Source organism: Pseudonaja textilis, chromosome 1 (genome assembly GCF_049901715.1).
Source record: "Pseudonaja textilis isolate UNSWEBS1 chromosome 1, rPseTex1.2, whole genome shotgun sequence".
Taxonomy (NCBI): domain Eukaryota; kingdom Metazoa; phylum Chordata; class Lepidosauria; order Squamata; family Elapidae; genus Pseudonaja; species Pseudonaja textilis.
Window position 1 is genome coordinate 25,097,722 of NC_141990.1, and position 17,026 is coordinate 25,114,747.

The 17,026-nt window shown below is 38.8% G+C and overlaps 1 protein-coding gene across 1 annotated transcript in view; it reads left to right on the forward strand.

Annotated features, from left to right (window-relative positions):
* SCARA5 (scavenger receptor class A member 5) overlaps nt 1–17,026 on the forward strand; it is a 116,574-nt gene that overhangs the window by 48,958 nt on the left and 50,590 nt on the right. Inside the window, exon 4 of the mRNA XM_026715948.2 lies at nt 12,253–12,930. Coding sequence (XP_026571733.1) covers nt 12,253–12,930 — 678 coding nt within the window. The remainder of the gene's footprint in view (nt 1–12,252; nt 12,931–17,026) is intronic.

Below are 17,026 nucleotides of genomic sequence, written 5' to 3' on the forward strand. Positions count from 1 at the left end.
CTCAATGGCCTTGAAATGGAGATGAGAACCACCCCCTACAGTCAGCAATGACTACAGGAATAAAATCTGCAGGGACTCCTTTACCTTTATTTTAAATTAAATGATATGACTGTATCCTAAGAAGACTTTCTTGAATCAAAGGGGTGGAATAGATCTGGAAAACATGTGGACTGCAACCAAGATCACCATCAGTTTGGAACAGGTCGCACAGGAGGAAAACTTAATTCACAATTAAAATTTGAATGCTAGTCCGATATTTATTGGCCACAGATTCAGAACAGACCTGCTGCCCTGCCCCCCCGACTCCGCCCCCCCCCCCAAAAAAAGAACAGAACAGAGCAAAGCATAAGTGTCTCATTTGGGTAGAAGGACAGTGCCAACTCAAGGTCTTGGCAACTAAGTGCATTTTTTAATAGGCATGATTAATGTTGTGTGGAATTTGTTCAGTGATGGTTATAAAAGGGAACTAGACAAATTTGTGGCAGGGGTGAGGACTATCAAAACATAATATTTTTAATGTATCTATGGAGGTTCCCCATCTCCCTCTTTACTCCGCCCTGTGTTCAGAAGTAAAATATCAGTAACTAATAGTTGTTAGGAAGCACAAGGGAAAAGTGGGGTTGCTTTTGATCCTGGCTTAAGGGCTTTCAAACTCTTGGTTGGGTCTAGTGGGAGACAGATCTTGAAATACAAAGAGTTTTAGGGCACTGTTAAATTGATAAGTTTAATTTCATACATTCTTTGCTTGGGTTAATATAGTGAATTGCCCTTTTTTGAGCTCACACAATATATTACTCATAAACTAAGAAACACATTAGACCATAACCAGTGTTAAAACTAATCAAACTTAGTACATTTTGAGGACAATACACATCTACAGATGTGGTCTGTGGTTTGAGCAGCCCTCACTTGAAGTAATGTGTAAATTTGCCCAAAATTCGCTTTTCTTATTTTTATTTCATAGGCTTTATAAAGATGACTAACATTCATTGTATACTATAATTCATTGGTTAGCATGTTGTGTAAACCCAGCCAATTGAGGTTTTAGTCTATGTCACAGTTAAGCAAATTATGGCACACAAATTGTATAAACACAGCAAACATTGACAAGATGGACTAATCTTCTGAGTTGGCATAAGGCTACTTTCTAAGTTGCTATATTTACTTGGAAGCAGGAATAAAATATGTTTCATATTACATCTTTGGAATTTTATTTTTCATTAATGGAGACAAAATTCTGTGTTATGATGCCCAAGATGTCCCTCTCTGGGACTGACAATTGCAAGTATTTCAGGTTTTTCCCCTTGCTGTTGGGTGTTGAGGGACCCTCTACAGTTCAGGATAAATATATTATTATGTTCCAGTTTTGTGCTGTTTTTCTTTTTTTTACTGACTAAATTTGCCTGGTGAACGATATAATTTTGTCTTTGTTTTTATTATGTGCTTTTATTTTTAATTGTATCCATATTTATGCTTTGCAACCTACATTGACTTAAATATTGTTTACGTCTGGGTAGAGAAAGTGAGATATAAATATATTCTCTAAAATATTTCTGAATGGGTTACTTCAAAATATATGCTCCAGAATGTAAAGTGGTACTTTCCAACAGCAATACCTGGTTCTAAGGATGCAGTTTTTATTATTTAGATGGATTAAGAAATTGTGTAGTGAATGGAGAAAATAAAACGTAACATAAAGTCACTTGATTCTTAGTGACTACCTAATAGATTTTCCCCATGAAAATTTGTTGCTATCATGGTCCTTCATACCTTCCAACAGTTCATCCATCCCCACTATAACTTGCTGCTGGTTGTACTCTTCTCCTCTTTCCTCCCACCTTTCCCAGCAACAGAGCCTTCTCCAGTTGGTTAGATCTTTGCATAATGTATCCAAAGTCTAAAAACCTGAGCCTGGTCATTTATGCCTTGAATGAAAACCACAAGTTTTACTCCACTCAAGAATAGATGGGCCAAACAGCAAGAAAAAGACTCATGAAGTTGGCTTAAACAAAATAGAAAGAGTCATTTGTCATAGGACAGGCCTTTTCTTGGCAGAACTTGGATAACTGCAGCAGACAGGAATCCTGTAACAGTGGTAACTGGTGCATCGTTGGAAGATATGAAAAAACAGGTTAGGGATGATAGAAAAAAAATCTATATGTCAGAAAGAGTCACATAATCAATCAACAAGTTCCAACCCTCTCTTGGCTCTGTCGCATCTATTCGTACTCACTGTTATGTCTGTCCTAAAGGATGTCTGTAGTGTGTGTTGAGCAAAGTGATTGATAGATCGATTGAATCAGTTTTGCTACCATCCCTCTTCAGCAGGTCACCAGCAATGAGAAACCAGTTCCCAGCACTGCAGTATTATAGCAATAGCACTTAGACTTGTATATCACTTTGCAGCCCTCTCTAAGCGGTTTTACAGAGTCAGCATATTTCCCCCAATAATCAGGGTCCTCATTTTACCCACTTTGGAAGGATAGAAGGCTGACTCAGCCTTAAGCTTGGTGAAATTTGAATTGCCAAATTTAAGGCAGCCGGCAGTCAAAAGAAGTAGCCTACATTACTGCACTCTAACTATTGCGCCACCAAGGCTCATAATGGGGCAAGACTTATTGTGGGACTGCCCAACTAGATTTCTTTTGTACCCCCTTCTTTTACCCAGCTCTGTCAAACTCCAGTTAAATAAAATGTCAAATCAAACCCAAACATATCAGGATCGTGAAACAAGTGGAGTCACAAGCAGTGCTTTTATTTATTTAGGGTTTCTCTCCTCTTCCTCTTCTTCCTCTACACAGTTAACAAATGGCAATTTCTTGGCAGGCAACAGGGTTAGGCTTGTCATGCTGCTATAATGCTGTTTCTATGTTATGCTAAACTAATAGACATTGAACTAAGTATATATAATACAGTACTGCCAGCTAAGCAAATTAATGCTATTGCACAATTCTGATTGATCACCATTTGCATTTAACAGTGGCCCATTGCTTCTGTCTTTTTGTAGAGTAGTGTTTTTCAACTTTGGCAACTTTAAGATGAGTAGACATCAACTCCCAGAACTCCCAACTCTAAAGTAGCCAAGGTTGAAAAACACTGCTGTGTAGGATGCAAAATCCTGTCTTCCCCATACTATATTGTGATATGTAGGCAGTGGTGTGATAGTAAATGCTTGGCCACAGAATGGTTGATTGGCATGCTAGGCACAGTGGTTCGGCTCTGCTCACAGCCAGCTTGCAAATTACAAGAAAATTTACCAATTGATTCCTGTATGTCAGTTCCAGAACACCCCTAAATATAGGCATATGTATTCTGGTGGAACTATTCTCATGGAACAGAATTATTTGGGCTGTTATTGGATGGGCAATGGATGCAGAGGGGATCTCTGTGCTTGGAATGACAACAGTTCTGCTTCTCTTCCATAAATCCAAACGCCATTGCTATATACAAATTTTGATGAAAACTATTGCAAAATAGTGGCAGATTGTCCAGGACCTGGATGGAGGATGCATGGATGTCTACATCTTCAGCAATGACCATTCAGTGACCTTTGACTTTACCCAATGCTAGTTCTCTGACTTTACGTAGATGTTATGAATGGTGAAGTATAACAGGTTTTATCCAACTTGCAGCTGTTGCTGGATGCTGTCAGCATATTGGGGAAAACACTACCTTAGCACCAGTGCAGCTAGAATGACCTCTTCATTCATGGACTGGGGACAAAGACAATGTCATGAGGATATGGTAGGCAGAGCTATTGCCTGGAGTGTTTTCACACAATGGTGAGGGGCAAGAGGAGAAATGTTAAAGAAGAAGGTAGGCCAAAAAAGGGAGGACCTTTTAAAGACTGTGTTAGAAAAGTGGCTTCTTTAGCCAATCCTCTCATTTCATTTTGACATCTTTTTAAATATTTGAAAAAGTACACATACAGGGCTTTTAATCCCCTTTCTTCTAGACTAAACACACTCCATTTCCTCTTACTGTCCTCATATAATTATGTTCATTTCTCTCAAAATATCATTTTTGGATGAATTGAATTTGAAGTTTCTTAAAAAGGTCCACAGATCCACAACTCTGTTTGGCAAGTTCTATTTTCTAAGGGCAAGATCTGAGGGTGTCTTCAGCTTATTTTGGGATGTTGCTATGTTTGACATTGCCAGAGATGTTAGTTATATAGTGATGCCAATGGCAAGGCTTTAACTCAAACAGAAGCTAGACACCACACTGAGCCACTATGAAGTTTGTAAACAAGTTTATGGCTTAGCATTATGTATGAAACAGGTCACTAGGATGAACAAACAATATATAGTTAAAACAAAGCTAGTTTAACGAATCCAAACTCTAGTCTGTTAGTCATTATCTTCCTAAGTTGGTATACTTGATATTTCTCTGCTTTTCAGAATGAAACTTTAATTCCTTCCCTCCATGTAAAAATATCTAACTATAATTGCCAAATTTATTTACTTATTTGGACTTCACTAAGTCTTGTAGATGCTAAGTAACTCACAGAATTTTAAATAAAGAGTTGAAAAAGTCACATTATTCCAATGATACCATTAAACTTCCAGATCCAAAAGTTATTCCAGAAGATAACCCAGCATAAATCTCCTGGCTTAATTTTCTAGTTAGGGACTTCTGATGAGATCCCACCAGAGATATGGCAAGTTCTGCATTTCTAGCTCCAGAAAATTTATAAACTCCAACACATTATTCATGACTTCCATGGAATAAAACTCAAGCTTATTTCTCTAGAATACTCAGAATTCTCAGAAAATTTAAAAAGTAAAAATGCATGGTGCAGTGGTTCGGGGGTCAACATGCTGGGTTGTTGGCTGGAAAGCTGACAGCCTGAATTTGAGACCCAAGTGTCATACAATGGGGTGAGCACCCTTCTTTACCTAGCTCCTGCTCACCTAGCAGTTGGAAAGCATGCAAATGCAAATAGATAAATAGGTACCATTTCGGTGGCAAGGAAACAGTTCTCCATGATGTCATACTGGCTACATGACCATGAAAAAGTCTTTGGACAGCACTAGCTCAATGGCCTTGAAACAGAGATGAGTGCTGCCCCCTGTAGTTGACAACCACTAGTGGAATAAATTTGGCAGGGACTCCTTGTCTTTTATTTCTCTAGGGCAGGGGTGTCAAACTCACAGCTCACAGGGCAGAGTTTGCCTCATATGCTGGCCACTCCCATCCCCATTTAAGTGAGGGGGGGAAAGTCATGATATGTCATGTGATGGCAACATGACAACGCAAGTTTGACACCCCTGCTCCAGGATACCATTTTACAGATATTTGTTTACTTAATCATTTATTTCAGGGCCTCCCAACTCCTTTGGTGGCTTACCTTCCAGGGTTGGTAAAGTGAGGACTCAGATTCTTGGGTGCAAACTGCTGACTCTGTAAACCGCTTAGAGAGAGCTGTAAAGCACTGAGAAGTGATATATAAGTCTAAGTGCTATTGCTATTACAATTTAAAAAGGGCTCTGCAGCCTAAAAGCAAACATCTCAACAAAACAACTCCAGCCAACAGAGTCTCAAGCTACACTCTATCCCAAAGTCTGGGAGAATAGTCTGGCCTATAAAAAATAATTCCATCAGAGTGGGAGATCTGATGATACTTTGGTTACTACACCTGAATGAAAGCAGTAATGGATAATGTAGATCATCAGAACAAAACAGTCTTAAATTTGGGGTTTCTCTCAACGTTCATGTACCCTTTAACCTTTTTTTTTTTTTGGCTAATGATTGGCAGCTCTTGGAGTGCTCTCTGTAGTAATCCTACAAGAGCCGGGGTTAATTACAGCAACATGAGTTCATCTCAATTTAGCAAACAGAAAGCAAAATTGACTATTATAAAATCAGAAAGAGTAGGCAGAATGGCCAGGCAATCTGACAGTTGGATTTTCTTTTCTTTTTTAAGAATGTGAGATGGGTTTTTTTTTTTACCTCTAGGCAGCTAAACCTCAAAGAAACATCCAATTTTCTCTGCTCATTTTATATTCAGATAGCCAGGTCAACCACAGAAATGGGATCAGCCCTAAACTTGGTTAGAAAATTAAACTAGAGAGGAAGAGTTCATGTTTTCTTGGCGTAAAAATGATACATGCAGGGAGAGTGTGTAAAGGAAGAAATCAAGATTTGCTTCTATGGTCGTGAGTTATGTGCACTCAAATGTGTTACGTGGCCCCATGCTCAGCTTCAACTAAATATGTATAGGCTCCAGACAAGGCAGTCTTGCACGGCTTCCCTCTTTGGAGATCTATTAAATAGGTGAAATGGTAGACAAATAGCTTGCTCTAAATTGCTAAAATCAGGCTTTCAATGAAGAAGAGGAATCCCTCTTCTTGTGGAGTAGCTATTACAAACCATTGTTGGATGATCTTACTACTGCTGCTATCACCCCTGTTACAATACACAAAATGGTCATGTGTAATATTAAAGAATAACAGAGTTGGAAGATACCTTGTAGGTCTTCTAGTCAACCCCCCCACCCCCATCCCCGCTTGAGTAGGAAACCCTATACTATTTCAGAAAAATGGTTGAACAATTTCTTTTTAAAAACCACCATTATTGGAGCACCCGCAGGCCAGCCATTCCACTGATCGATTGTTTTCATGGTCAGGAAATTTCTCCTTAATTCTAGGTTGCTTCTTTCCTTGATTAGTTTAGCAATGGATATTGCTTCTTGTTCTACCTTCAGGTGCTTTGGAGCAGTGGTCACCAACAGGTGGTCTGCAGCCCACTGGTGGTCTGCGAGAAAATTTTGGTGGGCTGCAGAGAAATGTCACCTCCAAAGGACCCCCTCTCAAAGCAATTAATCCAGGCTGCGCAGGAACACAAGGCTGCCCCACCCACATGGCCCGCAGGAACCCTCCCCGCCCCACTCACTCCTTACCTGGCAAACTTGCCTGCTAAGTTGCTATTTTTCCTTTTTTTTCTTTTTCTGACCATCAGCTGTTCTGCTGTGCTGGGAGATTTAGATTAGCCAGGAAGCAGGAAATGGTTGGATTTCTTGCTTTCTAGCTAGTCTTTAGATCTTTGGCTCTGCTTTCTTAGGACTGAAGTAATGCAGACTCAGCTAGCCGATGGCAGAAATGTAGATATCTAAGTGAATCTGTGATTCTGTGAGCAACTCAATCTGCCTGCCTGCTTTGCCTGATTTTGGGTAAAAGTTGCTCTTTTTTAAATTAAAAAAATCAATATTTACATACATGGTGTGTTGTGAGTTAATTTTGTGAATTTGATTCCTAGCAAATTTTATGGGTTTGCTTGCAAGCAAATTTTATGTGACAGGCTCAGGTACCCGATCTCACAGATCTCTGAATGAATCTGTGATTCTGTGAGCAACTCAATTTGCCTGCCTGCTTTGTCTGATTTTGGGTAAAAGTTGCTCTTTTTTATAAAAAATTCAATATTTATATAAATATTTATAATATTTACATACAAGCCATGCCCAGCTAGTCACATGACCACCAAACCACACCCACAAATTAGGCTATGCCCACAGAACCAGTTGTTAAGAAATTTGAATCCCACCCCTGCCTGTGTGTGTGTGTGTGAGTGTGAGTGTGAGTGAGAGAGAGGAGGGAGGGAGGGAGATTAGATCAGATATATATATATATATCTCTCTCCCACCAACATCAACAAGCCACCATCAGTCAAAAGTCATATTAGTGGTCCCTGGGATTTAAAATTATGAGTTTGGTGGTCCCTGAGGTCCAAAAGGTTGGCAACCCCTGCTTTGGAGAATAGCTTGACTCCCTCTTCTTTGTGGCAACTCCTGAGATATTGGAACACTGCTCTCATGTCACCCCAACTCCTCCTTTTCATTAAACTAGACATACCCAATTCCTGCAAATGTTCTTTATAGGTTTCCAGCCCACTACCCAGTTTTGTTGCTCTTTCCAGAGTCTCAACATCTTTTTTATAATATGGTGAACAAAACTGGATGCAGTATTCTAAGTGACATCTTACCAAGGCTTTATAAAATGGTATCAATACTTCATGTGATCTTGATTCTATCCCTCTATTAATGCAACCTAGGATACCATTGGCTTTTTTTTTTTGGCAGCGACTGGACACTGCTGGTTCATATTTAAGGGATTTTCCATTAGGACTCCAAGATCCCTCTCTCAGTTACTGCTATTGAGACAGATTTCACTTAATAATGTACCTGTCCTGTACATTTGGTTTTCCTTGTCTAAGTGTAAAACCTTGCTTTCCTCCATATTAAATTTAATTTTGTTGGATAGGGCCTATTGTTCAATTCTATCAAGACCCTTTTGGATCCCAAGCTTGTCTTCTGGGTGTTGGCTATTGCAGCTTAATGCACCTGCAAATTTGACGAGTTACCTTTCTGTTTCCTTATCTAGATCATTTATGAAGATATTAATGAGTACTGGGCCTTGAACTGTTCTTCATATGTTTTAGCCTCCAGTCCCCTAATCACCTATGTTGCTCTTCTCTGCACTCTTTCTAAAGCCTCAACTTCTTTTTCATAACATGGTGATTAAACTGGATACAATATGCCAAGTGTGGCATTCAGCTTATGTGGTTTACCAACACTACCACCCACTCTCGTGCGGGTCAGAGTATCTATCCAGGGTTGTGACAGTGGGATATAGCATAATCAGACCTAATACCAAAGTTTAGTACAACTCTTTTCAAAACAGATCATTCTTTGTTAACAAAGATTCGTACTGATATTCACATATGCTTATACTACAACAGAGGAGGTCTTCTCTCAGGATATGATGGATTTCTTTGGAGGTCAGGGCACGCAGGCTTCAAAAGTGTTTTTTTCCCCCATCCTAGCTCTTGCTTGGAGGTCAGCCATCTGCTTTTCACATTACAGGTCTTTTATTAGCAAATTCTTTAGTGTAGCAGCTTCAGTGTTCTTGTTATCTCCATCATGACAGGCAAGAATCTGCCCACCATTTCTGATGTTTCAGCTTTCCAGTTTCTCCCCACACTTCATCTGCTTTCAGCTTTTTGGTCATGCTCATACTCATTCTTTTGCCTCCTGCACAGTGGTGGGATTCATTTTATTTTTTTACTACCAGTTCTGTGGGCGTGGCTTGGTGGGCGTGGCAGGGGAAAGATAGTGCAAAATCCCATTCCCTCCCCACACCACACACCACACACCTGCTTTCCAGCTCCTTTCTCCTGTGCAGGGCAACAAAAGAAGACCCAGCCAATCAGCTGGGACTCGGGAGGCAGGGAATAGATGGGGGCGGGGCCAGTCAGAGGTGGCATTTGCCGGTTCTCCAAACTACTCAAAATGTCCACTATCAGTTCTCCAGAACTGGTCAAAACCTGCTGAGTACCACCTCTGCTCCTGCAATATTTTCCCACTTAACCTCCGTTCATTTCCCTTAAGTGCTTACAGTGTGTTTGGGCTGTAATCAGAGACTATAGCTGTCCCAGTAATAATAATAAATAAGTAATTATAATAATCAGTTAAGTAAACAAATGGTACCAAGTATGAGATTCACCCCACCAGAGATTTAATAAGATACAACAAGAGAAGCACCCCCCTCCCCAAAACTGATTATCTCTAAATATTTTGGATTTCAGCTCCTCTGTCGATATAATCCATAACTATTTTGCTCAGCTTTTACCAATCCAGATATGTTGGACTTCAGTTCCTGCTGTCCTTAGTTGCTGGAAGACAATAATGGGAGTCCAACTTCTGGGGGAGGCTGAGGGTTTGGGGAAAGCTAATCCAACTAAACTAATATTTGTACCTCAGGGTTGAAATGAAAGGTCCTTGTTGCTCTCTGAGCTTGGTTGTTTCCTTGCAGATGTTTCACTATCCAAATTAGGTGGCATCATCAGTGCTCATAATGCTACTTAGTTTGGGTGTTGAAACATCTGTAAGAAAACAACCAAGCTCAGAGAGCAACAAGACCCCTCAAACCAATATTAGTCTACATGGCACATATAGCATTAATTTAATTGAATGGATCACTAAAATTACACTCCAGAAATTAGGTAGGGACAAAGTTTTAGAAGATTTATTTTAATTAGAATTAAATGCAATGAATTATTTACCTATCATGATTCTATGCTGAAATGGGGTTCGGTAGGTTGCAGTTTTGCATCTTATGGTACCTAGTCATTTTCTTTAAAATCCTATGAATTGGGTCATCATATTAAACCATAATGTAGTTTCCATAACCATAATGTAATATATCCTGTGAATAAATAATTGTGATTTGTTGGCCCTGCTCTAGGATCTAATGTGCGGTGTGAATTTAAGCTATGTATTAAATAATTGCCTCAAAAAAATGTTATGGATAGGCTTTTTATGTTTCATCCAAAGCTTTACAGTTGGGATGGGGGTAAAGAGGAATATGGAGGAGAGGAAACACAGTGCTCAATCTTTATTTTTATGACCCGGTACATTTCAGACTTCATGTTGCTCTTCTTCAGGAACATGAAAAATAAAACATGAAATATTGCGATTATTGTACGTGTTATTAGGAACAGGGATATGTTATCAATTCCCCACCCAAAACCCTTTAGGAACAATCTACTGCAACGTTTATTATAGTTAAACATGCAAGACATCTGAAAAGAATCATTTGTCAAAAACAATATTTTTAAAAAGGTAACAGACAAGTTTATTCTAAAAAGGAGCCCTTAATGCAGCATGTCACATCAATAAAAAATAAAACATCTTTTTCCAATTAAAGGGAGAAGAAAAGCTCATTTTTTTCATTCGGTGATATGGAACAAACTCAAATGTTTACAAGTTTCAGAATAAGAAGATTCCCGCTGCTACAAGTATTTAGCAGCTGTGTTAATCAAATACTTCTTGCAATAAGAAGTTAAAAGACTCTGGCCTGGACTTTGTATGAAAGTATGAATAAGCAAAAGAAAAGTGAGAATCCTGCATTCTCACATCTTAGAAGACATTAACACTCCTTTACTATGTAAACAGCAAAAACAAAATGTCTCTAAATTCCCAGATAATGAGATAGCACAGATTTGTATCAGGGATAGAAAATTCTTCTCCTTACTAAGATGATAGTCATTGTAACTACAACATCCAGTGTAAAAGAAATCTTTCAGTAAGTTAACCATTTATGTTTACTTATCATTTTTGGGTCTGTAAAATGCCACTTGTACTGAGAGCCACAGAAGCATTTTTCCAGACTCAACCTGGCTTTATATCAATTCCATATTCTCAATATGACATATCAATCAACCAATCAATCACTCAGAATAAAGCTGGAAGGAACCTGGATGCAGTATTCCAGGTGTGGTCTTACTAACACTTAATAAAGCAGTACTGATACTTCATGTGATTTTGATTCTATGCCTCTATTTATGCAACCAAGGATTGTATTAGCATTTTTTGGCTGCCTCCGCACAGTGCTGGTTCATGTGATTATCTACTAGGACTCCAAGGTCCTTCTCATAATTTCTGCTTTTGAGCCAAGTTTTGCTTAATTTGTACTTGTACCTTTGGCTTTCCTTGTCTAAGTGTAAAATCTTGCTTTTCTCCACATTAAATTTCATTTTGTTGGATAGGGTCTATTGTTCAAGCCTATTATCCATTTGGATTCTGAGCTTGTCTTCTGGGATGTTGTCTATTCCAGTTTAATGTCATCTGCAAATTTGATGAGTTCCCCTTCAATTCCTTCATCTAAGCCATTTATGAAGATATTGAAGAGTACTGCGTCTAAGAGGGAACCTTGTGGTACTCCACTGCTTACTTACTTCCATATAAATGCAGTACATTAAGTATTACTCATTGAGTATGATTTGTCAGCCAGTTATAAATCCATTTGCTGGTGATTATGTCTATCCCATATTTTTCTAGCTTACCAAGAAGTAGGTTGTGATCTATTTTGTCAAATGCCTTATTGAAATCTAAGTATACTATTTCCACAGAATTCTATCATAATAATTTTAAAAATCTACATTAACCTTAGCTTTATCATATTACAAATATCCATGCCACCCAAATCTTAGACTGTATCCTTCTAACTACAAAAGCTAAGAAATTGCCCCAATGGTAAATATCACTGAATGTATGTGAAATATGAACCATAAAATCCCCTAAATCAGTGGTTTTAGAAATCAAGGTAGTTTGGAGGAACCTTCTTTCATTTTTATCCTGGAAAAGGAATCTGATGATCATGAAAATACACCTCAATTTTTTTTCTCTGCCATTTCTAGAATGTTCAGCTCTGCTCTTATCTCTAACTTCTGCTATCTCCTTTCTATATTTTCTAGTTTCTAGACCTCAGAGATCTCCTGAAGACATGAAAATGCTAATGGAAAATGTGAATCAGTTAAATGAAAGTTTTCAGAATCTTCAGTTGAAAACAGGGAAGCAGTTGCCCTTCAAAGGAGACATCCTGGACCAAATTTGGAGCCTGCAGGACATGCTTCAGAATCATTCTGACTCTCTGCTAATATTGAGCAGCTCACTTCAGAAGCTGGAAGAGGCACTCAGGAGCCTCCAGACCCAGGCAACTCAGGCAGATCAAGTCCTTTCTGGCCTACGGGATAGCCTAAGCCAGCAAAATGACATGGCACAAATGGAAATCTACAAGGTTGCTGTAGAGGGAAATAGTAGCAGTTTGCTTTTGAAGCACCACGAGGACTTACTGTCTAAACTGATGTCTCAAGTGGAGAGCTTGAATGACCAACTGACAGAGGTAGGTGGGCATGTGGGTAGCATGAACCGGACTCTGTCTTATGACGTGGGAATACACCACACCCGTATCCAGGACCTGCAAGTCCTTATCAGCAATGTCTCAGAAGATGCTCGGCAGATGCGCTTTGTCCACCTCGCCATGGAACAGCAGCTCAAACATGAGCTGGCCATTCTGAACAATGTGACCGAGGATCTGAGGCTCAAGGATTGGGAGCACTCCATTGCTTTGAGGGATATCTCGGTGATACGAGGTAAGGAGTCCAGCAGATGCCTACTGGATTCAGATATAATTCAATGTGCTAGTTATCAAATTGAGGGCACTTCATGATTAAGGGCCAGAATACCTATGAGACCATCTTGATTCGCAGTGGCACAGTGGTTACAGTGCAGTACTGCAGGCTACTTTGCTGCTGCCTGCAATTTGGCATCTCACCAGATTCAGCCTTCCTTCCTTCTGAGGTCAGTAAAATGAGGATCCAGATCGTTGGGGTCTGATGCTAATTCTGTAAACCGCTTAGACTGGGCTGCTATTGCTATCTTCTCTGTAAAGAATCTGCGTATCCAGTGAGATCAGGAAGAATGCGCTTACTGAGGGTCTTTTATTTGAAGAGATGTCATCTATAGGGATCACGAGGGTGAGTCTTTTCAGTGATGGCTCCCTTCTTTGGAATACCTATTGTTATTTTGTCCTTGGTGCTATCATAATACATTGGGGGTGTTTATGTGTTGGATGTCTTTTAACCTTACTGGGGCATTCTGTAAGCCCACTTGGAGCCTGAGAGAAGTTAGTAGCTATATGCATATGTATTTTAGAACATAGTAGTAAAGCTACATACAATGCATTCAGCTAATATTTGTACATGCATGAGCCATGGTGATGCACTGATTAGAATGCAGTATTATTGCAGGCTAACTCTGCCAATTGCCAGGATTTCAATCCTGACTGGCTCAAGGTTGATTATTATTACTTTTATTGTCAGAGTACAACATGTATAAAAGAGATTGGCTGAACCTCTCTTCGTGCACACACCCCCCCAACACAACTCACAATGAGGACAGAAGTCCCTAACCCAGTCCCAAACTTATTACACTAAGCATTCCATCCTTCTGAGGTCAATAAAATGAGGACCTAGATTGTTGGGGGCAATATGCTGATTCTGTAAACCACTTAGAGAGGGCTGTAAAGCATTAGGGAGTAGTATATAAATCTAAGTGCTGTTGTTATTGCAACTACTAAGCTCCAGCAATAGAAAGGTAGGATATACATGTTTATAATGAAATATATTTTGAACATTCCAAGTTAATCATGGACCATATTATAGAGGTTTAAATATATTGTCAGAGCTAGCAAAGTCTCATTCCCTGCATGATATATGCACTATTATGGAATCATATCTCCGCAATCCATATGGCTCTCCCCTGATTACATTCTAGCCACTCTCCTATGTTTTGGACAGAATAAAAATTTAGCCCCTTCTGTTTACATTTTCTTTGGTTGTATATTGTTTCTGGGACTGTTCATGATTTTTTTTATTTTTTATTTTTTTAAAAACTTTTAAGTTTAAGGCTTCTAAAGTTATTGGTAGTTGGGCCACCTATACGTTGTATAAATTAATCAATAAATATCTTGTAACTATGGGAGCGCAACATTTCTTAAAATCTGAGACAAGGGAAATAGGGTGAGAACACTGAATAAGTCTGTGTGAGGAGAAAAAGCATTGTTTTTATTCTTATTTGGATTTGTGACATCATTGGGTACTAATAATTGGCTATGTGGTGCCACCAAGAAAATATATTCAGATTAAATATATTGTTCTCACTCATTTCTGGTTGTGACATTATTATGTGACAAAAAGATTCCCCCACCTCCATATTGCCTATATGATGTGAACACAGAAATTCTGTTTCAGTCTACAAGCAAAATTAAATAGAGAAATGTTTCCTTTTCAACTAGCTTCATGCTCACAGTGACTTTGCCACCTAGTGGTGAGACTTCATGTGTTTGTCCTTTTCTTCTAGAACAAAATGTAATTATGAATATTTGACAAAATAGTTCTAGTATTGTTGTTCTGGTCCATGGATTCAGATGCTGATCAAATTCTAAATTAAGCTATGCTTGAAATAACAACAATTTGACTGAACAGTCAAACCCAACAAATGCTCAGTTTGTTATTTATCTGTAATACATTTCCCCCTCACTTTCTTTCCAGTGGCCAATGTTGCATAATATGATTTTGACCAAGGAGTTGACTTTGGGTTTTGACTTGGCATTAATTTCTTAGGGATGGATAAATCATTCTGTCAGCTTCACACATGATCATTCATTCTGTCTCCTTCATATTTGTAGGGCTATTTCCAGATGGTATCAATTTCACACATGTTACCCATAAATCCATTTAATCTAATATCCAGACTACTATGCAATATTTTTAAATGCACAAAAATACATAAATATATATAAAATGGATTTTCTGTCACAGCATGTTTTTATAAATGTATTTCACCCAAATCATTCACATATGGATTATTTTTTCTTTAAATATGGCTTTAAAAAGTTTTGGGTAAAATATTGAAGGTGAGAACTGCACCTAGAGAAGTACAGAATTGCAAGGAAAATTACATTCCAAATTTCATATTAGTCCAGGAGCTAAGGAACAAGTCATTTTTAATCATTAGTTATAAAGAATTAAAATTTTCAAGCACTCTTAGCATCCTGTGCAGCTTTCCATATATTTTCATATTCTTAATATGCGTGCTAGTTTACAATATTTAGAATCCCTAACCAATGTGGCTGTTGTCTATGATTCCTGGTGGATACTACATTGTGAAAAACCATTCTATTTTACTAATTCCCATTCAATTTTTTTAAATTGAATATATACAGGCGATACTGGATACTTTGAAGATATCACACATATGCATAATAAACAGCTGTTGAGTCCTGTTATTTTTCTTGCTTTGTTTGCTTTTGAGCAAGTCAACTTTTCAGTGATCTCAAAATCTCAAAAAATGAAGGTAGAACCTGAAATTTTTCTGTCTGTCTGTCAGACAATCAATCAATCAATCAATCAATCATCTAGGCAAGCAGCAAGTTGGGCAATTGAGTTTACATAATGTAAATTGCACAAGACAAAAACTGTTAATCATTTCCCCTCACACCTAAACTCTAATCCAAATTCCAAACCCCGTGCTTTTGGGTTTTTTTTTTTAAAAAACGAACATTTAACAGATGGTCCTGTTTAAATTGGTTTACAGCAAGAGTGCAGCCCTAGAGCTCTATGTGGCTATAAATTCCTCTTTAGCAGCCTTTGGCTGGCAATGTGATTGCCAAACCTTAATGGTATGTTTTTACATTATTACATGATTACTAATCAGGGGTAGGATTCTACAGGTTTGCACCTATTTGCTAGAACTCGTTGTTAACATTCTAAGCTGTTCAGAGAACCGTTGTTAGAAGAAATTACTGGCCTAATCCTGTAAGGAAGGCAGGAAGGAAACATTCTGGGGTTGCTTACAGAAACTGCCTTTCCATTAACCCTTATTACATTCTTGGCAGGATTAGACTTCCTGTCTCTGGAACTTCTCTGGAGGGTTTTTTTCCCTCCCTTTCTGGTACTTTGCTTGTGTGGAGTTACCATTCAAAGTTACAATGGCACTGAAAAAAGTGACTAATGACCATTTTTCACACTTCCAACAGTTGCAGCATCCCCATAGTCATGAGAGGCCAGGTGAGGAGATGCATGCCTCAATGTGAGTGATGTTGAGTTGGCCACACCCAGCCAGTCACATGACCACCAAGCCACACCCACCAACTAAGCCACACCCACAGAACTGGTTGTTAAAAAATTTGAATCCCACCCCTGGTCCTAATACATGATGAACAGTGTTGTAAAAAGAATGGACGTAGCTACCATAGATAAATCTAGCCATGGTGGCGCGGTGGCTAGAATGCAATACTGCAAGCTAACTCTGCCCACAGCCAGGAGTTCAATCCTGAGGAGCTCAAGGTTAACTCCTTCCGAGGTTGGTAAAATGAGGAGCCAGATTGTTGTGGGCAATATGTTGACTCTGTACGTCACTCAGCTAGAGCTGTAAAGCACCATGGAGTGGTATATATGTCTAAGTACTATTGGCTATTGCTATCTAGTGACTGTTCTGGACCATGGAACACTCCCAAATTATGACTCTGTTTTTTAGTGGAAAAGAATCCCACCATAACATTTCCCCATTTGCTAGCTTCCTATTTTAAAGAGGAGTAGGTTTCAGAAAGCTGAATTCAGTAGAGCTGCAGAAAGCCGGCTATTATTTTAAATACACGACATGCAAGCAGCTGCAGCCACTTCTGTA